The sequence below is a fragment of the Vigna unguiculata genome, chromosome 1 (assembly GCF_037176805.1).
Source record: "Vigna unguiculata cultivar grain cowpea cultivar isolate G323 ecotype 2 chromosome 1, ASM3717680v1, whole genome shotgun sequence".
NCBI lineage: Eukaryota > Viridiplantae > Streptophyta > Magnoliopsida > Fabales > Fabaceae > Vigna > Vigna unguiculata.
Genome location: NC_140792.1, coordinates 307,062 through 333,031, shown reverse-complemented (window position 1 = coordinate 333,031; position 25,970 = coordinate 307,062). Strand labels below are relative to the sequence as shown.

Here is a 25,970-nt window from a genome sequence, read left to right as displayed (position 1 = left end):
AAAGAAGAAAAAAGGAAAAAGAAGAAGAGGACAAAAGGAGGAGAGTAAGAGAGCAAAGAAGAAAAAAAAGGAAAAAGAAGAAGAGGACAAAAGGAGGAGAGGAAGAGAACAAAGAAGAAAAAAAGAAAAAAGAAGAGGAAGAGAAGGGGAAAAAAAAGAACAAATCGAGATATTTATTAAAGACTAAAATTCGTCAATAATTATTGACGGATTTGTAATTGTTAATAATTACTTATAAATATTTGTTATTATTGACTAACTGTGTCTATGGATGATTAATAATTTTATTGTAGTGACATATAAATATTTGATCATTTACATTTAAACAATTAATTGATAGAAATATTAAAAAAAAAAACTAAATCATTAAAAAAAATACTAGTATCTATAATAGACATAATATTATACCACTGGTTGTAGTGAATCATAAGATGTTAAAGTTTTCAACATACATGAAAAAAAAAGTATTGGAATAAGTACGGAACAATCACTTTTGATACGATATCAATAAAAAAAATAAAATAATATATTGAATCAAAATGTATGATTACACAGTAACAATTATATAATAGCAAAGCATATATATAATATCTAGAAATGAAATAATTATATTCTATCCCCATGTTTGGCAGTGAAGTGGCCTAAACCACAAGATATTTTTTTTGAAGTTTTTGTGTTTAGAAAAGAGGAACGTGAGGACACTAAGCATTTGAAGGACTAAGTCTTGTTTGTGTCTGATGTGTTGTGTAGATTTTAGAAGTGTTTGACCAAAGTTGTGAACATTGTAATTTGTGATAAGTTTTTGTGGGAATGCATCTAACAATAATAATAATAATAGTAATCGGGTTTCCTTAAAGAGAGTGAGTGATATGTGGAAGGGAAGAGAGAAAAATGCTCTGTTCAATTCTCTGCCTTAAGCTTCGGATCCCATTACTCATCCATCTAACTCATATATATGTTTATATAATAAACTCGGTAAGCCACATTGTAAATAACCTCAAAAACAACAACACCTCACACACTTCCTTCGATCAAAACAAACTTTCCCATACAACCTTACATGGTATGCATCAAAAGTTAATCACTTCATCATGTTACGATAATTAATTAATAATTGTTTCAGGAGCACGGCATTGGGAACGGTGCAATGAGGTCCTCAAGGGACCAACAAAAAGAAGAGTGGAATGCCTCGGAAGAAGAAGACGCTAGGAAGGCAAAGTGGTGGTATTCGTCTTTCCACAATGTCACAGCTATGGTGGGTGCCGGCGTGCTAGGGTTACCCTTCGCCATTGCGCAGCTTGGATGGTAAGTGTATGAAAATTTTCAGAGATATAGATACCCTTTTGCATTGTTGTGTGATGGATGGATGAATATTTTGTGCAGGGTTCCGGGTCTTATAATGATCATGGCTTCATGGCTTCTGACATTTTACACACTGTGGCTACTTGCTGAGATGCACGAGATGGTTCCTGGGGAGAGATTTGACCGATACTATGATCTGGGGGTGCACGTTCTTGGTCCTAAGAAAGGGCTCTGGTTCGTGATGCCGCAGCAGTTAACGGTTCAGGTGGCCTCCGCCATTGTGTACTGTGTGACCGGTGGGAAATCGCTGAAGAAGTTTTTCGAAATGCTCTCGGTTCATGGCATGAGTGACATCAGACAAACGTATTACATTCTCATGTTTGTAGTGTTGCAGATTATGCTTTCCCAAACCCCTAACTTCCATAAATTGAAAGCGGTTTCTTCTCTGGCCGCTGTGATGTCAATCTGGTAAGTCCCGTTGTTTGGTTTCTAATTGTTTCAAGTGTAACTCATGTTGGTGCATGCAGCTATTCTATGGTGGCCTTTGTCATGTCCATTATCGAGGGGTTGCAGGGTCGTCCTAGGAGTTATTCAGTTCGGTCTCACACAACTGCAGGAAAAACTTTTGATGCCTTCAATGCCCTTGGAACCATAGCTTTTGCCTTTGCCGGTCACAGTGTTGCATTGGAGATTCAGGCCACGTTGCCCTCAACAGTAGAGAAACCCTCAAAGATCCCAATGTGGCGAGGTGTGGTCTTCGCATACTGCATTGTCATTTTCTGCTATTTAACAGTTGCAGTTTCTGGATTCTGGGCATTTGGAAACGCTGTTGAAGATGATGTTCTCATCACTCTCGAACACCCCTTTTGGCTCATTGCCATCGCTAACTTGATGGTCTTTATTCATGTTGTGGGAAGCTTCCAGGTATTAATTATTATATATGATATACGATTACGTTCATTCCTTCACACGCATATTATTATATACTAAATCTGTTTCTTCTTGTGAAGGTTTTTTCCATGCCTGTGTTTGATACAATAGAGACAAAAGTGGTGGAAAAATTGAATTGTAATCGCTCAGCCATGCTTCGCCTTGTTTGTCGAACCATCTTTGTCTGTAAGAATTGATTCTCTCAAACGCCTTTTACGTTCTTAAATTGCTTCTTTTGATTGTTTTTTGTTGATTATCTGATGCAGGTGTGGTGGGATTCATTGGCATGTGCGTTCCATTTTTTGGAGGACTATTAGGGTTTTTTGGAGGACTAGCTTTCACGTCAACGTCATACATTGTAATATCTGAATAAACCATGTTTGAATGCTTGAATGCTTGAATGTGAAGAATATAGAAGTAGGCTAAAAATTTTGAAAAATTTGATGCAGATTCCTTGTGTGTTATGGCTTGAGGCAACAAAACCTAGAAGATGGAGTTTCCATTGGGTGTTATCATGGGTATATATGTTTGTTATTGTTGATTAGTGATAAATGATCGAAACACAATAAGTTTAATAATGTTTAGAATGATTTATGTTTTTGAACTGTGTTACAGTTGAGCATCATTGTTGGACTTATGATAGCATGTCTTGCACCGATTGGAGGAATCCGAACAATTGTGGTTTCCGCAAAGACTTACAAACTATTTTCCTAATACAGGAGAATATATGTATAATAATCATGTTATGTACCATTATTTCCTCTTGGACAAGAATTTGTCATGTACTTTTCCTAGGGTTAGCTATTTCGCAAAAGTTTTAAGTTGCGAAATTATTCCTATTTGTAATTAAGACATTAACTAGGATAAACAATTTTGCCCAGTGTATTACTATTCAATTTTTAGCACAGATATTAATTGCACTTTTGTTTCTTTTATATCCAAAAACTTCTATCTCTCTGTCTCTCTATCTCTCTTTCTCTCTCTTTTCTCTCTCTGTATACATAAAGGCTTATGAAAATTTTGATCACATATGATTTAATTGGTGGACCTAATTATAATTATAAAAGGCTAGATCCCTTACATTAATTTTATTTGTTAGTACATAATTTTGATAAATAAATACTATCATTAATTTTCATAGGTAATAATATGCTATTTATTATATGATTTTGATATAAAAATACTTATATTAATAGTTCTTCTATATAAAATGATATCTTTAAAATCATTAAAAATACCATTATAATAAATTCTTTTTACAAACAAATAGTTTAACAAAAAAGTATGAAATTGAGATCGAAGACCAACAACAACAATACTTACTATTGTTATTGTTATTATTATGAAAATTGTATATTTTAAATAATTGAACAATATTATGCGGATAAGAAAAGTATGAATTGTTATTTTATATAAAAATATATTATACTTATTAGTTTTGTTGTTGTTCCTATCACAAATAATAATTTTACATCACTTAGAAATAGAGATTTAAGGTAGCTTCAATACCCCTTCCTCCTTCCACACTCCGAGCATAGAAGGCTTAAATTGCCTCAGATCTCAACTTCTAAGTGATATGAGACTATTGAATGAGGTATGTTAGGTAGTTTGTTGTTTAAGTTTAAGAATTTTGAACGTTTTTAAATAAATCTCCTATTTTATAGAGAGAATGAGTCTTTAATCAGTTGCAAGATTTTATATTAGATTGATGTCATTTTTATTGCATATTTGTAATTGTCATGCTTTATGTAACAGTTCAGTCTTTGTACAAAGGGTTATATAAGCCTTACATATTCCTTGAATAAAATATATTCTCTCAGATTAAATATTTGTACGAACATACCTTGATCTCTACAATTGGTATCAGAGCTCCACAAGGGGCCTGATACACAAGTGAAATTTGTGTGAGAGAGTGTGCAAAGTTCAGAGTGAGTACAAAGAAGAATGATTATAGAGAATGTCTGAAAAGTTTGTACAATTAGCCATCCCAAGGTTTGATGGTCACTATGATTTATGGTCATGACGATGCAAAACTTTCTATGAAGCAAAGAATTATGGTCGCTTATAGAGGAGGGGATTCCAAAGCTTGGAGTCACGTCGTCGGAAGCACAACAGAAGAGTGTGACTAAGGCAAACCTTAAAGATATGAGAGTGGAGAACTACTTGTTTCAAGCTATTGATAGGGAAAATATTGAAACTATATTGGACACGAGCAGGTCACATGCCATATGCCAATCCATGCAACAAAAATATCAGGAATCCACAAAATTGAAGTGCGCTTAGCATTAAGCATTAGGCCGTCAATTCGAGTTGTTGGGAATGAAAGAGAGCGAGAAAGTGGACAAATATCTAGGACGTACGCTCAACATTGTTAATAAGATGAAATCCAATGGTGAAGTGATAAACACAAGTATTGTGATTAGCAAAATTCTCAGGTCATTAACTCCAAAGTTTAACTATGTTATGTGTTCAATTGAGGAATCCAATGATATTCTCAACCTTTATGAACTTCATGACAGCCTACTTGTTCATGAGCAAAGAATGCAAGAATGTCAACCCGATGAGCAGGTGTTGAAAGTCATTCATGATTATAGATCAACAACTGGTCGAGGTCGCGACAAGAGTTGTTGTATAACATCCAAAAAAATAAAATAAAGTAATATATATATATATATATATATATATATATATATATATATATATATATTATTTTAAAAAAAATATTAGTATTATAAATAACAATATATCTATAATAATTTGTAAACATATAAATATAAAAAGTTAAACGATTTCAAAAAGTTCAATATGGACTTAAGCAGGCCCACGAGCTTAGTACAACAAAATTAAAACTTATTTTGCCAAAAAATAGTTTAACCGATATTCCTGTGAACACACCTTGTTCACTAAAAACATTCAAGGTAATATTTTAATAGATAGTCTTTGTGTTGATTATTTTTCTTTACTCGAAACAGTAAACACATGTGTGAAGAATTTAAAAATTCAATGAAGATGGAATTTGATTTGACTAATCTTAATATATCTTGGAATAGAATTTGTACAAAGCAATGCAAAGAGTTTTATCTGTCAAAGACGATTATATTGGCTCGCTTCAATATGACATAAAGTAATTCAGTGTAGAATCCTATTGTAACCAGAACAACACTATCTAGAAATGAAGAAGGGGCATCAGATGCTACAAAGTTTAAACAAACATTGGTAGTCTCATGTATCTCAGATACTCGGCCAAATTTAATCTACGGGGTTCAACATTACAAAATAACAAACTTAATATGAAAAAAAGTTATAAAATAATCATCGATAAAGTTAAATAAATCTAAATAAATCTTGGCCAGACATTAAATACTATTCTTTAAAAGCGTTATTAATTGTTAAAAAGACAATACACGTCATATTTCATAATCATGAACGAATACTTCAACTTTTCATAATCGTTTATCGATTTTTAAAACACTTAACTAACTTAATTATAATAAATTGTTTAATTGTATCAAAATATTCAATGAAACTTTCTTTAAATTCGTTTTCTTGGATTTTAAAACCATATGTAAATAAAATCCTAAAACTAATAACCGAAACCATAAAAGAAATCATTATAATTATATCCAATTCTTTTGTCTTTGGGAGGATTGCTAATGGCTTATACATATTTAATGTATATCACCGTATAGTTAATCTAAAAATTTGGGTTAAGACATGTCAACGGACTATTGATCATAATAAATAGTAATCAACCTCCTTCCATGCAAATATTCGTAATGGGAACATTATATATTTTTAGGTAGGAATATCATATCATGATTTTAGATGCAAAAAGATTAGTGATAAATCAATGATAGCAACTATGTATATATTTACATTTCTCTATCCTAAGTTATGTTTTAGAAACTATATTAAAATTTTAATGAGATAACATACGTGAAATGTATGTGTCAAGGTTTCTCAACATTTGGATAGTTACTACAAAATATAACCATATAAACAATAAAGCAAGTAAAATCATAAGAAAATAAAATTTCATAAATTTGACATGTTGCACGACATACATACCCTTCTGGAGCGATATTGGCTCATCAAAATGTTTAACCAATAAGTAGCCTAGCCGTACGTATCATGTATGCCCTACAAGTATCTATACCAGATACATACCTGGTATACGGCAACCATGCATGAGTAACCAACCACGCATAAAATTCCCTAAATACTTCAATAAAACTTAAATATGAATAGTCAAAATCAAGGGGAAGGGGCAATCAACTTTGGCTTCCAAATTGCTTCTGAATATCCTTGAAAGATATAGTGGCTGATCCCCTTCGTTTTGCTTTCTGCTGGGAAGGATGTTCCCTCCAACCCGTCATGTATATAACCTACCAAGGCAGAATGACCATACAACATGTGACATCTATCTTTCATAATTAGTTGTAAATTATGATTTCAACTTTATCTTTCATAAGAGACAGTTTAGACATAAACTACACTACTGTTTTTCTTATAAACGATTCCTCTATTTTGATTACCTGGAAGGTTGCAGGTACAGTTCCGTCTTCGGAAGAAAACATTGAATCATAAATAGCTGCAGTTGCTAAAGCAGTGTCCCTCTTTAGGATCTGTTCATATATGCACAAACCTTTTTCAAAAATGTAATGCAACATCCACGGCTCAACATTTGATAAAGGGAATTTTATTTAATATCTATGGCTATGAAAAAAGAAAAAAAAAAATATATATATATATACTTTACATTGTTCATTTGAGAAAGAGCATTTGTTTCACCCATTGCACGGAGATGTTCTATAAGCTCTAGAGCTGCACAGAACATAGACAAGAATCACCATTACGAAAAATGTATCACAAAGGTAAGAGATTCACGTTATTCAATAAACAAGTAACAACTTGAAACAATTCATACATGTTTAAAATGGAAATTCAATTATGAAAAAGACAACCAACAGTTTTTTCAAGCCCTCCCTCACTCTCATCCTTTGAACATTTTCGGTGAAAAAATTCCAAGCATTTTCACTCCTCCTGATCAAGTGGAAATTCTATTATTCTAGAAATAAGTGGATATTCTTTTAGCCACCAGTTGTGAGGTGATATGGTTTTCGTGGCTTTTACTTCCTACACCCTATCAGTAAGCAATAAAATGTCACCATGCTCATCTCAGCAAAAACTTCTTATCTGCCTTTGGTCATCTACCATTAATGAAATTCTAAACTAAGGAAGAATACATCTAAAAAAATTTAGGGAGAAGTCATAACTAATTTATCTTAAATCGTGCATGTGGAATAATTCAATTGTTAAACAAAATAAAAATTCTCACCACTTTCATATTTAACTATGTACTCATCAACATCAACACCTGGAAGGGTGAAACCTGCCCTGGTCAAAAGATTCCCAGCATCTCGAACCTGAAAATGGAGGACAAAAGGACTTCTCAATTCCATCTTTGTTATTCCATTTGAACAAAAGTATAAGTCTTCATTACAAGCAATGAAGTTACAACAATCCAGACTAACTAACTGATATTTTAAACAGGCCCACTTGCTTCCAATTAACCACCAACAATGACGAGGAGTTACTTTCAAACAAAATAATGGAATTCATTATTGAATTGCCAACAAACAATGACTACTGTTAGAAATCCACCTTAGTTGGGGTCTGTTTAGGAGCTGCATTAATTGTAGCCTCAAGGGTGTTAATTTGTCTCACATAGACTAGAGATATGACATAAATAAAGCTTACAAATTTGAACAATTCATATCTTACAACTTGGTTTTATAAAATTGAGTTAGACTCTATGCTTAAATTCTAAGATAGTATAAGAGCATATCTTAGATCCATTATTGAACCACCTACCGTATTAGTTAGTACAAAACCCAAAAAGTGTTGGACATGGACTGGTTAATCAGGAAAAACTCAAGTCTTACATTAACTAGAACAAGTGTCAAAGTAACATATACAGTGGGGACCAATCCCACCCTATGAACAGAGTTTTTGGGTTGAGTTAGATCTAAACCCAAATTCTAAAAACAAGTAACATGAAACCACATGATCCTATTCAAAAGTGATAGTGAAGCATTCATTCAAAATATAGGTGATGTTAACTACTAAAGATCCCCATTTATTTAAGATATGATCAAATTATAGTATGTTGATGAATGCTCACCTTGCAGGCTAGTTTTATAGGATTAAGTGGCTTAGAATTTACTTTCTAAGATGGTATCAAAATCCATCCCAACAGGGTTTATTAAGTCTATCATGTCATCCTCTATCAGATATCCTACAAATATCTACTGTCATGTTTGAGATGTTCAGTCTTTGCATGAGAAGGTGTTAGGAATTCCATGTCTATTAGAGATATGACCACATTATAGTATATTACTAGATGCGGATGCAAACTGATTTTGTTTAATTGAGTTAGATTTAAAATTCACTTTCTAAGATTAGCTAATAATTGAATAATTTAAAATAACACTTTTACAATAAGACATGCCTGTGCCAAAGGTGATACTCGGGGACTAATCCCTCCTTCACGCTCCATTTGCGCTAACGTACAGGCTATTCTGAGCTCCCTGGTACCAAAACAAATATTATTAAAATGCTCCATACATTTTTGTTGCAAAGAAACTCAAAAAATAAAAAAATAACATTGTCACTTTAATGTTTCTCCACCAAGAATAGCTGCTAAAAATAAGCCATCAGGCTTCAATGCCAATCTAGACTGCAAAACATTAAAAAAACTCAGATAATAAAAAATGATAACAAAACTGAAATTTGGATAAGGATAAAGACTTATGATTTGCACATTGATGTTTTATCTATATTGGCAAAGAAAATATTCGAACATTTTTGAGAATTATAATTCAATTATAAGCCAAATAAATTAGCCAAAAATTTGGTGTCTTCTTTTACTCATAATCATTTGAAGATGTTGGGGAATGTAAACATAGTTGAGGACAAAAGGAAATGCCAAGTCAGTAATGTAGCTCTTATATTTAGAAAGCGATGAGAAAAGAAAAGAGAAAAATAGCTAATAATACTATAATATAAGTTAGTAGTTATGTAGTAACAATTAGACTAACAAACCTAATATTCTAACAAGTAGCTGTTGGGTGTGGTCCCCAAACTCATTTCAAGATCCATTATCAGGTTCATTTAATTCAAACTTTTCTATATTGTTTTCTTTACTCAGCTTATAAATCTCAATCATTCTAAATGTCCAGTATTGTAAATCTCTAAGCAAATGTACTGATCAATTTGCTATCACTTGATGCTTTTTTCTGTAAACATTACCCTTTGTTGGACACACCATTAGAAAAGAACCAAGTTAAACTCAATGAAGCCACAAACAAGAGGAAAGAGCACCTGTATCATTGCTCCAGGAAGATCATTAGTCCAGTGTAGTCCCAAGCAACTAACAACCAAATCCACAGAGCTGCAAACCATACAACAATATGAATAATAATTTTAAAAAAAATTAAAAAACAGAAAACCCTGACATGAAATAAATAGGATAAATGCCCCATTCAATAATGTGTTTAGTCCTTAAAAGAACAAATAATGTGATTTAATCCCTGAATGTGAAAAAAACCTGACAATTATGTCCTATTAAATCTTGTGTGACCATTTTGTCAATAAAACATAATTTTAAGGACCAATTTTGACACACCATTTTGTCTTCAGAAACTAATTTGTATTTTTTACATAGTCAATAACTAAATCAGGTTTTCTGTTCTTAGAAGAACTAAATTGACAGTAGTCGAGAAACCAAATTTGGTCATTTACCCCAATAAATAAGAATGGAAAATTACAATCACCTCTCTTTGATAGGCAGGAACTCTTCGTCAGCAACCAGAAATTCTTTCTGCACGGCATTGTTGGGCGAGGCAGGGTAAGCATTTCTACAAGCTTGAACCATATCATAGGAGGCATCCATGACAATAAGCTTTTCCACTCCACCTGAGATGAAGCACTGATGAATAAATGGAGCATAGCAACATGATAGGGCTGGAGAGTGAGTGAGGAATTGTTAGATTGCTACCGTTTGCAGGAGGAGCAGAAAGAGAGCGGGTGATAGGTTGCAAGGCGCCTCCCAAACATAGGGCGGTTGGAAAAGTCTTCTTACAGTCCTGAAGAAAGAGATTCGGAATCGGATAATTGAAATTGTAACTGAAACAGAAATTGAAATTGAAATTGGAAAAGAATTTGACCTAACCTAACCTGCAAGCGATCCAAGAGGTTTTGAGCAACTGAGTGAAGGAGAGGGTCGTGTAAGGGCGTGGACCATGCCGCTCGGTCGCGTTGTGCCCGCTTTCGCTGGCGATCGAAGATTCGGAGCTTGGAAGTGGAATCGGAGACGAATGTGCGACTGTGGCATGCAAATGGCAACGGTTGTTTCCGCCAGAGCGACGCCGCTCCTCTCATTTTCTCAGTCCAGCTCAGTTCTTCCAAAACTTCTGTACTTAGCTTATTTTTTAAGCATTATTATTTTTTAGAATTTAACTTCTATACTTGTGTGTTAGTTCTTGTATGGTTTGATATTTCATGTAGGTAATTGAATGTGTTATGTTTCATCAAAAAGCAAATATGAGATTCTATTTTTTTATTTATTTTCTGAATTCTTGTTTAATCTGAATCATAGTATGAATTTAACTTTTACTTCAATGATAAAGATGTACATTGTTTTTTTTTTCATAATTAATATGATTTATTTCTTAATTTAAAAATATTATTCTCTTTAGTTATGTTTTAATGTGATAAAGGATTGGTTAATAATAGCAAATATTTTATTTTATATTTTAGTTAATAAATTTTATTTAAACTACTTGTTACAGACAATTTGATATTGTTCTACAAATATTATTGGGACTAAAAGTTATATAATTACATATTACATTGGTAAGATTTTTTTTTCTTGTTGATATTACATAGGTTTTTTAACTGTACATAAAAAAATTATTTATCTTGACTAACTTGACATAACTAAGTGTGTTGTAAATAATGAATAGGTTTAATTACTCGTAAGGTACCCAGTTTGGGTTAAGGGTGTCAATTTGGTACCCGGCGAAAAAAAGGTTTCAATTTAGTACCCAAGTTATTTTAAGTGCATCAATCAAGTACATTTTCATTGACGCCGTTAGAGTCATTAACGTTGACGAGTGAACAGGGTCTGTTGACACAAATATTTGACACGTGGTATGGCTTTTATTTCTGACGTGGTATTTTCAAAAAAAGTAATAAATGAATTTACGTTTGAATTAAAAAAAGAAAAGCATTAATAAATGAATTTACGTTTGGAAAGACGAAAATGTGAGTGAGAAGTGAGAAGCAGTGGAGGAAGAAGCGATCAGGGTTTTTGCAAAATCGAAGGGCGAATTGATCGGAGAAGGTGAAATCTTCGGAGAAGCTGAAATCGTTCGGAGCAGGCGATCAAAGGTACGCTTTTTTGAGACCCCTGTTCTTCGTTCTCATGAGGGCATGGATTTAGGGTTTTTTATGTGATTGTGTTTGCTTTGAAATTGGTGTGTTGGTATGCTTTAGTGTGTTGTTTTTATACGCTTTTGTCGGTTGAATGTGCTTTTTCAGTAATGCGGTTGGGTGTGTATTTGTTTATTCCATTTTGTGGTCCACCGTTTGTGTGAAAGTGACGGTGTTTGTCGGTGTTTCAGTAATGTGGTCCCCCATTTTAAATTTTATGTCGGTGTGTATGTGGTATTGAATGTAAATTTGGTATTATTGTTTGGGCAATTTTATAGATTACAAATGGACGATCACTTTGAAGTTGTCTTCCACCATGGGGGAAAGTTTATAAATGATGGGTCACTAAAATACGTGGGTGAGAGCAATACCCTGACATGTGACCCGGATAGGTGGAGTTACTTCGAAATAATGTCCATTCTGAAGGAAATGGGGTATGTGAACGTCAAAGAGATGTGGTATTCAGTGGGCGGAGGTTCGGTGTTGGATGGAAGGTTAGAGTTGCTAAGTGATGATAAAGGGGCATGCCATATGGTTAATATTGCCATACTCAATGGCCAAGTGCATCTTTTTGTTGTACACATGGTATCTGAACCTCAGATAGTTCATATGTTGGAGTATGGTGGTAATGAGGTTGCAGCTGATGAAGGAGTTGCTGTGGAAGATGCTGTTGAGGTAGGAGAAGACTGTGGAATTGGAGGTGCTGCAGTGGTAGGAGATTGTGGAGTTGGAGCTGCTGCAGAGGTAGGAGAAGTTGTTGGAGTTGTACCTTCTGCAGAGGTAGATGGTGGTGTTGGGATTGGATCTGCTCCAGTAGAAGTTGGGTTGGATGGTGGTGCAGAGGTTGATGTTGAAGGTGAGGATAATTCTGCTGTAGAAGTTGGGTTGGATGGTGGTGCAAAGGTTGAGGTAGAAGGTGAGGATAATTCTGGTGTAGAAGTTGGGTTGGATGGTGGTGCAGAGGTTGAGGTAGAAGGTGAGGATAATTCTGCTGGAGAAGTTGGGTTGGATGGTGGTGCAGAGGTGTCTGAGGAGGAATCATCTGAGGGTAGTAGTGAGAGCGATGAAGATTTTGAAGTTCATAGTTGGAATGAATCTGAGGAGGAATTATCTACTGCTGAGGGAGATGATGGTCTGTTTGATGTACCTGTTGGAGGAGATGATGCATCTGAAGATGAACTTTTTGAAGTTAGAATTAAAGAAGGTAATGTTGGTGGAGTGAGAGGGTCATCATCCCAAAAGCCCACCCCTAAACATGCGGACCAAAGAGGATTCTCTGATACAGAATGGGAATCTGAAACATTAGATAGTGATACAAGTGATGAAGATAGAGATAGATATGGGAGTTTTAGTATATTTTGTCAACCAAAAAATATGGAGGATTATAACTGGGAGGTTGGGACTTACTTCACTGAAAAGGAACACTTCACTGATGCAATTAGAACTTATGGGGTGCACAGTGGGAGGAAGCTGAAAATATTTAGAAATGACAAAAGAAGAATTTGTGTTAAGTGTTTAGGTGCGAAGGGTAAGTGCAAGTGGTATGCCTACTGTGCTTTCAAGGCTGCCCAAAGCACTTGGCAATTGAGGAAAATAATAAACAAGCACACTTGTAGCCGTGAATTCAATGTGAGGCTAATGACTTCTAAATGGTTGAGTGGACGGTTGGAGAAGACATTAAGAGAGAATCCAGGTGTTAAATTAACTGCCTTGAAAAATAAGATTGGAAGGAAATGGAATATAGGTGTTTCTAGGTCTATGACCTTCAGGGCAAGGACAATGGCATACACAAACATAGATGGCTCATTTAGGGAACAATATAAACGCATTTATGATTATGCAAATGAACTTTTAAGGTCAAATCCGGGGTCAACTGTAAAAGTTCATGTTGAAGAGAATGAGGGGAACCCAATATTCAAAAGACTTTATGTTTGTCTGAAGGCCTGCAAAGACAGTTTTGTGTCTTGTAGGCCCATAATTGGTGTAGATGGCTGTTTTTTGAAGGGCAAATATGGTGGTGAGTTGTTGACAGCTGTAGGAAGAGATGGAAATGACCAGATGCTCCCTTTGGCATACGCAGTAGTTGAGGTTGAAAATAAGGAGACATGGAATTGGTTTTTGGATTTATTGATTGGAGACCTTGGTGGGCCTGAACTTTGCTGCACTTATACATTTATTTCAGATCAACAAAAAGTAAGTTTCTTAACCTTTTTTAGTCACTTTTCAGATTCTCATTCAACTGCTATTCTTTTAATAATGCATTACTTCACATTACTTTGACAGGGACTGCTCCCAGCATTGCAAGAATTGTTACCTGGTGTGGACCAAAGGTTTTGCGTGAGGCACATCTACTCTAATTTCAGGAAGAAATTTCCTGGGAAAAATCTGAAGTTGTTGTTATGGAAAGCAGCCTACTGCACACATCCTCAAGCATGGGAGGCAGTCATGAGGGAAATTAAAGAAGTTAATCTGGACGCATTCAAACACTTGTTAGCCATCCCCCAAGGTATGTTCAAATAATTCCTGCACTGTATTGTATATAGTGTGAACTGCATGTGATAGGTTTTTTTTTTTTTGCAACCTAGGTTTTGGTCTAGGTCCAGATTTACAGCCACACCTGCATGTGATACACTGGTGAATAATATGTCTGAGGGGTTCAACAGTACAATTGTGGACGCAAGGAGCAAACCAATTATAAGTATGATGGAAGAAATTCGGATTTATCTCATGAAGAGATGGGCAAGCAATAGAAAGAGGATTAGTACATTTGAAGGTACAATCTGCCCACGAATTAAGAAGAGGATGGAAGAGGAGGCAAAAAAGACTAAATATTGGCTCCCAAGGTAATACTCATTCATTATTCTGATAAAGTTACAATTCATTTTCAAATGTCAATTCACTTTATCTTTTTGCATTCATAACAGCTGGTCAGGACAAAGATTATTTGAGGTCAGTCATAGGTCAATGATTGGAGAACAATTTGTGGTTGACATTGACAAACATGAATGCAGCTGTAGAAAGTGGACCATAACAGCAATCCCATGCTGCCATGCGCTGACTGCTATTAGATTTTTAAATCTGAATGCTGAAGACTTCCTTCCACATTGGTTTCTTGCATCTACGTATGAAGAGACTTATTTGTCACTCATATACCCTGTCAACGGGCCTCATCTGTGGGAGATCACTGCTGCAAATGATGTTTTGCCTCCAACAAAGAGGGTCCTTCCAGGAAGACCGAAAAAGAAAAGAAGATTGGAGGCTTGGGAATTGAGGAAAGATGACACTCAATTGAGACAAGGTGGTACCCGTAAAAAATGTGGGTTGTGTAGACAAATTGGCCACAAAAGAACAAGCTGCCCACATGCTCCTCCTGCACCAGCAGAAACTGGTCCATCTGGAACACAACAAAACACACCTGCAGACCCTACTCAACCAAGCCAGAGCACTCCACAAACTGACCATACTCAACCAAGTCAGCCTATTCCACCAACTCAGTGTACTCAACCAAGTCAGACTACAGAAGTCTCACAGCCACAGAATCATACTCTTCTAACACAAGCAAATCAAACTCTACCAACACAAGCAAGTCAGACTACTGCAGTCCATCAGATGCAGTCTACTACAATAGCAGCCTACAGAGAAAAATTGTCCTTCAGGAGGGGCCCAATTTAAATTTTATTTGCTGTTGTGTTTTGGAACATGAAATTGGAAGAAACTTTTGTAATGTGCTGCTGTATTTTGGTTTCTATTTTGAAAAGCATTATGTATGTTGAACACAGTGGCTATGTATTTTGGTTTCTATTTTGGTTTCAATGAATGTGATATTGGGTTATTATGCACACAGTGGCTTATTACTAGATGGCAATGTTTTTGGCTTATTATGCACATGTTGTGGCTTACTATTACAAGGCTATATATGATTGTTGGATGAATATGATGCTCCAGTTTGTGTGCTTTCACTCAATAATCAAATATAGTTCAAATAAAGTGACAGGATAATTTACTTCAAAGCTAATTTCATTCCATAATCATAATTCATTACAATAAGATGACGTAAATACAAACATTCCAACCCATGAAACTACATCCACACCTACTGTACTCCATCCAGGTTCCAAAATATCAAAAAAATTGGCTCAATTTACAAACCAAAATTACGTTAACCAGCCCCAGAAAACATATCACCCATGTTAAAAACTTATTCCTTTTTTCGAACACCATAACTGATTTTTCAAGAGCATATATTTTTCTCCTTTGTCTTCCTATGGTTGCATCTCTTTCATCCCCATTGTCTTCGTTGAACCACTTGAAAAAATTGCATCCTTTAGATTCTTCATTGGCACCACTTCGCTGGTCACATGAAATCAAACCCAAAAAAATGCTTACCACCACTTCGCTGGTCACATTATGGAAAGCAAAAATTTAAACAATAATTCATACCTTGTAGTTAGGGCACCCAAGAAATTGTTTTCCAAAATTCTTAACTGTTTTAGCAACTCTCAACGTTGCAACCTCCCCACAGTAGCACATTTGGGTTCCACCCGCACTCCTATATGAAACAGTAGGGGAGGAGACACTATTTTTTTGTGATGCCCACGAACACGCACAACCCTCACTGCGAGACATTGAACAATTGATTGGAAGAAGAAGACACACAACACGAACTCACCTTTTTGTGATGCCCACGAACACACACAACCGAATGGAGAGGAAGAAGAAGATGAGAATTGACGAATTGATTGGAAGAAGAAGACACAAATCGAGAAGCCACCTTTTCAACTCTGAACCTGCAACCGAATGGAGAGGAAGAAGAAGATGATATGGTACATTTAAGAGTTAGGGCAAATTTAGACTTCACCTTTCATTAAACCACCACTGCACACTGTACAATTATTTTTTTTACACGTCTTCACCTCTCAATGACACGTATCCGTTATCCATTGCCACGTCACCAAGATTTTAACGCCGTTCCTGACAATCTAACGGGATGTACCTGATTGATGCACTTAAAATAACTTGGGTACTAAATTGAAACCTTTTTTTCGCCGGGTACCAAATTGACACCCTTGACTTGACCCAAACTGGGTACCTTACGAGTAATTAAACCTAATGAATAATACCTAAAACCAAAAGAGTATTTTGGGCGGTGTGGGACAGAAATTGGGTTTGGTGAAGAGCAGCATAAGCATGTCGTTGAGCTCGGTTCTCCCACTGTTCATCCCCACACCTCCACCCACAACCACAAGCAAGAGTCTTCAACTCGGGAGTAGGAATTGGGCGTTGCAGAGACTCAGAATCGTTGCAAAATCAAAATCAGATGCGTCGCCATCATCGTCCACATCCACCTCCCTTCTTTCTTTTCTCTGCCCCCTACTCACGCTCTTATCTGTATGCGTACTGATTCACTTTTCCAATGCTTTTTTCTCTAACAGTTATAGTTTAAATTTCTCAATGTCTGCTTTATTTACTGCTTCTGGCAGGGAAGGGATCCTTCTCAACCACGCAATTTCACTTTTGAGGTGATTTCTCAGGGGTCTTAGCAGTAAATAGCCTTAAAATCATTATTTTTTATGCATGTAGTGGAAGTGGAAGTATATGGAAGTATATGGGAAATTATATGAAAACAATTAATCCTGTGATGTATCTGCGGTGTGGGTGCAAATCATTCTTTATATTCTGCGTGCACCTTATATCAGACTAACCTTCTAAGTTTTTTTATGAATGGTAGCTGGCGTCATCATCCTTGGCTAGCTTGTCAAGGTTTGCATGGGGAAAAAAATCGATAGCTGAGAGTTCACTCTCCAAAGAAATCACTTCAGAACTTCCTTTTAGTTTGCAGCTTTTTGAATTTGGTACGCCTCTTCCACATTAAACAGGTTTAACCCTTATGATGCTACTGTTATTCCTAATAGTAGAAAAACGTATGTTTCTTCTTAGACTTAATTATTGAAATTGATTAGCATTTCCAGAAGTTTATTTATTTTAACTGTATTATTATTACTATTGCTCAGCACCATTTGGCCTTAATTGCAATAACACTGTGCCCAGATAAAAGCAGTTCTTTATTCTTATCCTGAAACATGTTTTTGGTTTTTTATCACTTACATATTGCTGTAATTTTATTTTATCGTTGAATTTTGTGATTGTCCCCTCTTAAATCTTTTGAACATTATTTTTTAACAGAGGCATGCCCCTTTTGTAGAAGGGTCCGGGAAGCTTTGACTGAACTAGATCTTTCTGTAGAGGTTAGCTATCAATGCTTCACACACACTTACCACCACATTCAATATCCAATGCTCCTTCCCTTGGCTGAGTTTTGTCTGTTTCAATGGAGTGCTATTTTTGGTTTCCAGTAAGATATGCTCCTAGAAACTTGGGGTCTATGTCTACTCTCTACTGAGTTGAGTTTGATGTGTTAGCTAACTTTTCAACAATGTAATCCTTATCCCATAAACTCCTGTTGGACTGGATTAGTGATATTCAAACAAATTCCAGCAAGTAAGATTTCTTTTTTTTTTTTGGTGTCATGAATAGGTCTATCCATGTCCTAAGGGTTCTGTAAGACACAGAGAGGTGGTCAGCAGAACTGGTGGCAAAGAACAGTACGTAGCTTTCCATCATAAATTGTTTCTTTGATCTTTGAATGAATTTTCTCGCAGTAGTACAGAACTTTGAAAATTTATCAGTTCTTGAGTATCATGTCTCAATTTTGTCAATATATATACTAGTTGTATTATATACTCTGATTGATCCTGATAAAGAAGCAATTGCTACAAGACAGCTTTCATTTTCTTTTACATTTTTGTTTCTTATTTGTATCTTGCAACATATTTAACACTTGTTAAATAGTTTGATGTTGTCCTTATCTTTTCAAATACTATTTCTATTTATGCTGCAATGATTTTCTATTGCAGGTTTCCTTTCCTCATTGATAAAAAAAAGGGTATTTCTATGTATGAAAGTGGTAAGCAAGCAAGTTTCTCGCTGCTCTTTCTCCAAATGGTTTCTGATTGTCCTGTTTTGAGGCAATGACATAAATAAGCACCATTTTCATACTTGTTTACTGATTTAGATTGACACATGCTATAGGTTCATTACTCCTATTTGCATTTTCTTACCTAAACATCCATTTTTGTCTGTTTCAGTTGTGTTAGTAAAGGATTTTAACTAGTTCAATTTCAACCCTTTAAATGTTGTGAACTTTATTATGTCATTTAATATAGTAAATGCAATTGTAGTCTTAATTCCAACCTCTAAACGAATGCTGATTGTCTGTGACCCTCATCAATCTCTATTCTTGGTGTCTTGCTGCAGGTGATATTGTAAAATACTTGTTTGAGCAATACGGAGAAGGCAGAAGTCCATCATTGGGGCTTTTGGAGAGGTATTAGATGCAAATCACTTTTTTTATTGGCGTATAACCTATTATTCGTCACTTTTTTTAGGAAGGAAACTCAATTCCCAACTTCACCATACAAAATTGCTTCATTTAGTGGTTAGGTGGAAAGGAACCTTAAAGTTTTACTGTAATAAATTGTATACTGGGACACAATATGTTACTGGTCTTGGGGTGACTCAGAATGTGATTGTTAAGGAGCAATGAAACATATATAGATGATTATTATTGAGTCTTGTGACAGAGACCAAAGGATGTGTGCTGCGTGTTGAGGTAAAATGATCTTAACAAAAATTAACTTTTGTACTTCTAAAGAAAAAGAGAGAGTGAAGGGCAATGATGAGTACTGTCAAATGAATGTAAAAAAAGTTGGTGTCAAAGTACCATTGTCTTTTGGAAGATAGACTTTCAAATTAATGTGTTCTTTACATCCCATTCCTGTGCAGCACTATTTTTACTGGATGGATGCCGACAATATTTCGAGCAGGTAGAGGAATGGCTCGGTGGGTTTACGCCAGGCCTGACCCTCCTCCAGGAAAGTTGGAACTCTTCTCATATGAAAATAACCCTGTAAGATAATGCTTTTCACTCTCCAATTTGTGGAGCAATTTTCAAGCATCATACTCATACTATTCCACCAAGTTATTGGACATATTTCTTCAGCTAAATTCATAGATTTCAAATTCCATTTTTCAGAATGCTCGAATAGTCCGTGAGGCATTATGTGAATTGGAACTTCCTTACATTCTTCAAAACGTAGGAGAAGGCTCTCATCGAATGAAGTTACTCTTGAATGCTTCTGGATCTAAAGAGGTTAGAATTTTGTGGTACATACAAAGCTGCACCAAAGTTTTATTAAAATGAAATTGGTTGCTACCAATATCAGTCTATACATCTTAAGTAGGATTTAAATTTTCTAAACTGAGAGATGCCCTGTGGGAAATCGGCAACAGAGATTTTGATAATTAAATACCTGAACATGTATATAACAAGCTATGAAATTGTTAAAATCTCCTCGCTATATAATAATAATAAGTATAAAAGCAAAATATTAGGGGGTGAAGTTTTTATTTATACCTTGATTGATATTTTCTTTTTGGATGATTTTATGGTTTATCAACACATCCTTGTATGAATAAAGTTGTCCTCTACAGGTTCCTTTCTTCATTGATCACAACACTGGATTTCAATCTGGAGACTGCACAACAATCTTATCGTATTTGTTCCAAACCTATTCAACAGTTATTTTATAACATCCACTTTCTGTAAATGAAAACTTGTGGGGTGAAATCACTACATACAGAGCGTATTTATTGTCAGATATTGTGCTATGAACCCAGCCCCTAGAGAAAATAGTAAACAATTAATGTAACAAAATGGTTAAGTCCGGTGAATATGTTGACATTGTTTGAAGATATGGGATCAATGGAATGCTATTGTGCCAAAGTGAAGAAAAGGTACGTCAACGTTTTTAGTATTCTGCTTATATTTGTTCAACTTGTTTGTTTCCTTTATCATCATAGTAGCAAGATCCCATCTTTGCTAGCTGCCTTATGTAGTTAAAAAATTAGGGAAAGAGGAAGAGATGCTATTCGTGGTAAAGACAAATATCATGTTAAGATATTCATCTATTCAAGCTGTATTTTTAACAAATTAGATTTTGGGACTGACATTTTGATGGAAAATGACTAAAAAATAACCCACTTCACTTTGAAAAACTGAATCTTGTAGAAAGGCAACAAGAGACCCCCACAAAATATTATTGTTTTGTTTGACGTACATGCCCCAATCCTACATAGGGATAATAAAGTTGGAACTATTTAATTTATCATATATATTGACAAAGAAATAACTAAATAAATATCTTTTATTTCTATTTTTGTTTTCAAGAGTTATTAAAACTAATTTTAGTCGGAATAAGCTGACATTTATGTTTCCAACCGGACTCCGTAAGCTTTTTATTCAATCAAGGGTAGTGACCAAAAACAATTCTTAAGGTTTTGAAAAGAAAAATAGAAAGAAAAAAATAGGTAGAACATAGAAGTAAATGTTTAGTTATTTTGTTTACAAAATATAAATATATGAAAAATGGATAAAAAAAGGTGTAATTTTATTATTATTATTACGTAATGTAATGTTGAAAAACAAAATCTTTCGTTTTTTAAATTCTCTCTTTACATATATTAATATAATTTAGCCACTCTCCTTTAAATGTTTCTTTTAGAAAATAGTGTTATTTGTAACCTTTTTTTTTTCTTTGCACGCTTGTTAGTTGAAATAAGATATGATTAAGTAAGTAATTTATGTATTCATTTCGCTAAATGAACTAATATATATATATATATATATATATATATATATATATATATATATATATATATATATTTGTATCATGTTTTCAATTAACTAACTTTTGATATTTTAAAATCATATCCAACGTATGTATATCTCTGTAAGAGAGTGAGTGTGTGTGTGTGTATACAGTGTATTATTTTATTACTATTATTTATAAATTAGTCACAATGTTAATAAATAAATACTTATTGATATTAAGTTATTAATATATACTAGCTGTATTAGATAATTGGTACATACACATCAATAAAAGGAAGTTAATAATATTGTTGTTATTAGTAATGAGTATAAATTTAGAATACACACTAATGATATTAAAGTCTTAATAAATACAAATTGATATCATAAAGTACTGTCACAAATTCATTGCCAAATATTTAGAAAACCCTTCCAAAAAACTATATCAAACATGAAAGAAAAAACATGCAGAAAACCTTGTGAGGTAATTTCATGTTTTTGAAGACGACAAATTATTCTTAAACATCAACTGTTGGACCCATTTCAGTTCTACCAACTCTAACAAATACTTAATCTACAAAAGTTGCTTCAGTAGCTCTTTTGTCAAAATCATTCCTCCAAATTTCTTCCTCTCTACCTGCTTTACACAACCAATGCATGTTTTCAAATCATACCAAACATCAATAATCATCGTTTTTCTGTCACTTCTCATCGTAGGCTTCACCAAAAATATATATATTTATCTCAATTCTCAAGATACCATGGCCTTGTGACCCCAACAACATCACAACAAACGGTAGGTGATCATTCCCATAGTAGGTGCTAAATAAAGATTCAATGTCTGCCACCTCAACACTAAATCGACCACTAATCTCGTTCACAAACTATTACTGTTTTTCTCTCTCTCTTTTTATATCAGTTTGACTTCACTTTACTCTCAAGCAAGTTCACAACTTTCCCCCCTTAAATGTCCAAATTCCTGTTCAGGTGTGTTCCTGAGATTAAGATCTGAGAAAGATAAAAAGAAAAGAATCAGAAACCAAGCATGAGGTCCAAAACCCAATTCACATGCAGCCTCAAGGTAGCCATTCTCTCCATTGCCTTTCTCTGCCTCTTCATCTTGCTATTCCGGTCATCCATATTCTCTCTGTCTCCCCAACTCACCTCACAAACCAACTTGTCAAACTCAAACTCAAACTCAAACGCAAACGCAGTAGCAGTAGCAGTAGAAGAATCTGAAGCAGCAGAAAGTGCAGCAACACCATCATCATGCCCTCCGATCCATGAGAACCCCACATGCAACAAGGCCCCTCCGTCTTTATCCAATGCTCTCATCCACTACGCCACCACCAACGTCACCCCTCAGCAGACCCTCCGAGAGATCTCGGTCTCCGCCAAGGTCCTTCAGAAGAAGTCACCCTGCAACTTCCTCGTGTTTGGCCTCGGCCACGACAGCCTCATGTGGACATCGCTCAACTACGGTGGCCGCACGGTGTTCCTGGAGGAGGACAAGTCTTGGATCGACCAAATCCAGCGGAAGATACCCTCTTTGGAGTCCTACCATGTGATGTACGACACACAGGTTCACCAGGCTGATGAACTGTTGAAGGTTGGAATGGAAGCAGAGTGCAAAAAGGTGAGTGACCCAAGATTTTCTCAGTGCCAGCTCGCACACAAGGGGTTCCCCAGTGAGGTTTATGACATAGATTGGGATGTGATCATGGTGGATGCCCCCACAGGTTTCTTTGAGGGGGCACCTGGGAGAATGACTGCAATCTACACTGCAGGGTTGATTGCTCGGAACAAAGGCCATGGTGACACTGATGTGTTTGTCCATGATGTTGATAGAGATGTTGAAGACAAGTTCTCTAAGGCTTTTCTGTGTGAAGGGTATTTGAAGGAACAAGAAGGGAGGATCAGACACTTCAACGTTCCTAGCCACAGGTCTCGTTTGTGGAGGCCATTTTGCCCACAGTAGTGTCGAGGAAACTCGTACAATTTCCACCATCATGTGTTTCATTCATCATTCTCATTTATGTTGCTGTTGAGTTTTGGAATTGATTCTGATTTATATATATATATATATATATATATATATATATATATATATATATATATATATATATACAACTCCTTCATGGATTGTTACACTTTCAATTTGATTAACAGTCTTTATATATAATCATTGTTGTTACACAGGTTTAGCTTTTGAAATACTGTGTATATATACCTGCAAAATGAGGCACTGGATACTGTGATTGCTTGCATAACTTGCTTCATGTTTAAGCCACTCTTTAACGAAGTTACAACTGTAACAGATGATGTGCACATTGCAATTAATTATCATCGTTGTTGTTTTGAACAAGAGACATCAGAGAGGAATGATTTGAGAGTAATAATTGACAATTATTTAAAAATCATCTTACCGTAAAATTGTTTAAAATATGTAAGGTTAACTTTAAAACTTATGTCGATTTAAATTTAATTTATATAAAACAAATTTAAGTTCTTGTACATGTAATTACAAAATATTTGAAAAATACATTATTATTAATTTGATAATTATTTATCTGCATTTATATATCGGTATTAGTGAAAGTAAATTTTAAAATTTATTTTTCATTGATGATAAACTAATACAATAAAATAAAAGTTGAAATAACTTTTTATTATCCCAAAGTTCAACATAATCATAAATACATCCCATAGATAAGTTTTCTTCTCTTTGTCATATAAGAAAACAATTTAGACCATAAGAGAATGTTCGTTCACTCTTGTATGTTTAATTTTGATAAATGGTTCAATCTTCTTTATTTGTATTCTAATAAACACAGATTTTGAAAGTTGTTTACCTTGAAATAAGATTGAAATGCGTAAACTACATCTAGACTAATTTTTAAGTACACTGATTCATAGATGACAAAAACATTGATATTTACTTTTGGTGGTCGGAAAGTCACAATAATCTAAGATTTGTGTGATATTTTAGAATAGCTCAACTAAGATGCATTGTTGTAAAACCCTTTCAAAATATAAAATTGTTTTATTTTTTTAAATAACTGAAAACATCACTATTTAAATGTGCCAAAACCTTATTCATAAGAACACATTCTCTCCACCATCTTTGTCTTCTTCTTTCATTTTTCCACTCAAATTTCGTATTCTTCACGATTAGAGGTAGGAGTTACGTTCATCTCAAAGAAGTCTTCGAGTCTAACCGAACAAATTCTTCTTTCAAGTAAGTTAAAATTTTGGACTCTTTCGATATCCAATATGTTTTAGCTTTGCATGTAATTTTTCTTGAGTTGCATGTGCTCCTTGAGTCTTTGATTTTACTCTTAGCTAATCAGTGACTCTTTTGGCTCGATTAGAACATGTTTACACAGGTTGAGGTAGAGCGTTCGCGATGAGTTTAAAGACAGTTTGAGGCTTTTTCAAGAGGTTGGGTTGTCTTCTAAGTTCAGGGAAGCTAATGTTAGGACCTAAGCCCAACCACATAAGACATTGACACCACTCTCAACCCAAAACCTTAAGGCAATGAGTTTATGGGTCTTTATTTTATATAGTGCTCTACTTTCTCATTTATGATCAATGTGAGACTTAGACTTGATACCACTTGTTAGGATTATAAGGAGGAGGTTATCTCCCAAGTGATAACCTCTTCCTTATAATCATAACAACTAATTTGCAATTATTCTTAAATTAGTGTTTGTTGATTTGTGACAGCAAAACTATTATTTCAAGATCAAATTGGTTGATTGATTTTCTATGACAATGAGTTATTGGTTTTTTTGATCAATTGGCATGATTGATAGTTGCTGAAATATGAATGTAAATTTGTCTTGATGCGTCTAAGCTGATCTTAAATTTGGTATGAGAGTTTAGTTTGGTGAATTTGATTATACTAACTTAGGTAAATGGTTCAACATGTTTTGATTAAATTTTGAATTGTAAGAAGTATGGAAACTTTGGTTTTCACGGTTTGTAAGGATGTTTTTATGAGGTCTTTGAATTGTACTGAATTGACACTACTTGAGTTAAGAATGTGAAATTCTAAAATATTATAAGGTTTGTTAGATGAGGATTAACTTAAAAAGTGTCAAATTACTCAATTAGAACTCAAAAAGGAAGTTTTCGCTGCTGGAATATTGGCGTTGTAGTGCCACTAGGCACCACTTAGATAATGGCCAATGATTTATGACAGTTATGTGGTGAGAGGGACATGAGGTATTGTCATTAAGAACGACCATTAGGTTCTTATGACGGATAAAGAGACTAACTTTGTGTGTACCAACTTAGGTAGACCAATATTTTTTTATCACAAGTGCAAAAATCACTAAGAATTATACATAAATGCCTATATCTAAATAATTGAGTCTAAAGAGTATGTAATTTTATGTTTGATTTTTCTATGAATGTTTGAAATACACTATTTTATGATTCATCAATTTAAGTGTTATTATATGCTTATTTATTTTATAAACTAGCTTACTCTCTCGAGTACTTGTGCTTCTTGTGTTTTGTTGTTTTTCTT

General features: G+C 34.6%; 4 protein-coding genes and 2 pseudogenes across 5 annotated transcripts; 5 read left to right on the top strand and 1 right to left on the bottom strand.

Annotated features, from left to right (window-relative positions):
• Window positions 1-992: 992 nt before the first annotated feature.
• LOC114181396 (lysine histidine transporter-like 5) lies at window positions 993-3,139 on the top strand. The gene is made up of 8 exons (XM_028067876.2): window positions 993-1,063; window positions 1,124-1,305; window positions 1,384-1,770; window positions 1,830-2,226; window positions 2,313-2,418; window positions 2,499-2,590; window positions 2,682-2,750; window positions 2,848-3,139. The coding sequence occupies exons 1-8, from the start codon at window positions 1,061-1,063 to the stop codon at window positions 2,944-2,946; spliced, it is 1,335 nt and encodes a 444-aa protein (XP_027923677.1). The 5' UTR covers window positions 993-1,060; the 3' UTR covers window positions 2,947-3,139.
• Window positions 3,140-4,251: 1,112 nt separating this feature from the next.
• On the top strand, window positions 4,252-4,887 carry LOC146888562 (uncharacterized; annotated as a pseudogene).
• Window positions 4,888-6,244: 1,357 nt separating this feature from the next.
• On the bottom strand, window positions 6,245-10,752 carry LOC114173575 (S-adenosyl-L-methionine-dependent methyltransferases superfamily protein). The gene is made up of 10 exons (XM_028058064.2): window positions 10,471-10,752; window positions 10,292-10,379; window positions 10,068-10,209; window positions 9,616-9,685; window positions 8,907-8,971; window positions 8,744-8,822; window positions 7,571-7,658; window positions 6,992-7,056; window positions 6,768-6,857; window positions 6,245-6,617 (listed from the first exon to the last, which is right to left on the bottom strand). The coding sequence occupies exons 1-10, from the start codon at window positions 10,672-10,674 to the stop codon at window positions 6,504-6,506; spliced, it is 1,005 nt and encodes a 334-aa protein (XP_027913865.1). The 5' UTR covers window positions 10,675-10,752; the 3' UTR covers window positions 6,245-6,503.
• Window positions 10,753-11,855: 1,103 nt separating this feature from the next.
• LOC146888561 (uncharacterized) lies at window positions 11,856-15,399 on the top strand. The gene is made up of 4 exons (XM_085675429.1): window positions 11,856-13,920; window positions 14,011-14,216; window positions 14,313-14,570; window positions 14,652-15,399. The coding sequence occupies exons 1-4, from the start codon at window positions 12,013-12,015 to the stop codon at window positions 15,397-15,399; spliced, it is 3,120 nt and encodes a 1,039-aa protein (XP_085531555.1). The 5' UTR covers window positions 11,856-12,012.
• A 1,441-nt stretch (window positions 15,400-16,840) lies between these two features.
• Window positions 16,841-20,569, top strand: LOC114192868 (Thioredoxin family protein). Its single transcript, XM_028082657.2, has 10 exons — window positions 16,841-17,115; window positions 17,208-17,246; window positions 17,456-17,579; window positions 17,911-17,972; window positions 18,262-18,329; window positions 18,642-18,691; window positions 19,042-19,111; window positions 19,570-19,693; window positions 19,820-19,936; window positions 20,278-20,569. The coding sequence occupies exons 1-10, from the start codon at window positions 16,915-16,917 to the stop codon at window positions 20,374-20,376; spliced, it is 954 nt and encodes a 317-aa protein (XP_027938458.2). The 5' UTR covers window positions 16,841-16,914; the 3' UTR covers window positions 20,377-20,569.
• Window positions 20,441-23,634, top strand: LOC114192884 (glucuronoxylan 4-O-methyltransferase 1 pseudogene; annotated as a pseudogene). Its single transcript, XR_014993439.1, has 2 exons — window positions 20,441-20,580; window positions 22,424-23,634. The product of XR_014993439.1 is annotated as a glucuronoxylan 4-O-methyltransferase 1 pseudogene (transcript).
• Window positions 23,635-25,970: the final 2,336 nt, after the last annotated feature.

Excerpts from the sequence above, each read along its gene's own strand:
- LOC114181396 (XM_028067876.2), top strand. Across the intron at positions 2,419-2,498 it reads TTGTCGAACCATCTTTGTCT|GTGTGGTGGGATTCATTGGC; the intron begins GTAAGAATTGAT and ends TATCTGATGCAG. Across the intron at positions 2,591-2,681 it reads TCACGTCAACGTCATACATT|ATTCCTTGTGTGTTATGGCT; the intron begins GTAATATCTGAA and ends AATTTGATGCAG.
- LOC114173575 (XM_028058064.2), bottom strand. The coding sequence starts at position 10,674 with ATGAGAGGAGCGGCGTCGCTCTGGCGGAAACAACCGTTGCCATTTGCA. Across the intron at positions 8,972-9,615 it reads TTCCTGGAGCAATGATACAG|TCTAGATTGGCATTGAAGCC; the intron begins GTGCTCTTTCCT and ends AATGTTTTGCAG. Across the intron at positions 7,057-7,570 it reads CATAGTTAAATATGAAAGTG|CTCTAGAGCTTATAGAACAT; the intron begins GTGAGAATTTTT and ends TGTTCTGTGCAG.
- LOC114192868 (XM_028082657.2), top strand. The coding sequence starts at position 16,915 with ATGTCGTTGAGCTCGGTTCTCCCACTGTTCATCCCCACACCTCCACCC. Across the intron at positions 17,116-17,207 it reads CCCTACTCACGCTCTTATCT|GGAAGGGATCCTTCTCAACC; the intron begins GTATGCGTACTG and ends TGCTTCTGGCAG. Across the intron at positions 17,247-17,455 it reads CACGCAATTTCACTTTTGAG|CTGGCGTCATCATCCTTGGC; the intron begins GTGATTTCTCAG and ends TATGAATGGTAG.
- LOC146888561 (XM_085675429.1), top strand. The coding sequence starts at position 12,013 with ATGGACGATCACTTTGAAGTTGTCTTCCACCATGGGGGAAAGTTTATA. Across the intron at positions 14,217-14,312 it reads CTGGACGCATTCAAACACTT|GTTTTGGTCTAGGTCCAGAT; the intron begins GTTAGCCATCCC and ends TTTGCAACCTAG. Across the intron at positions 14,571-14,651 it reads ACTAAATATTGGCTCCCAAG|CTGGTCAGGACAAAGATTAT; the intron begins GTAATACTCATT and ends CATTCATAACAG.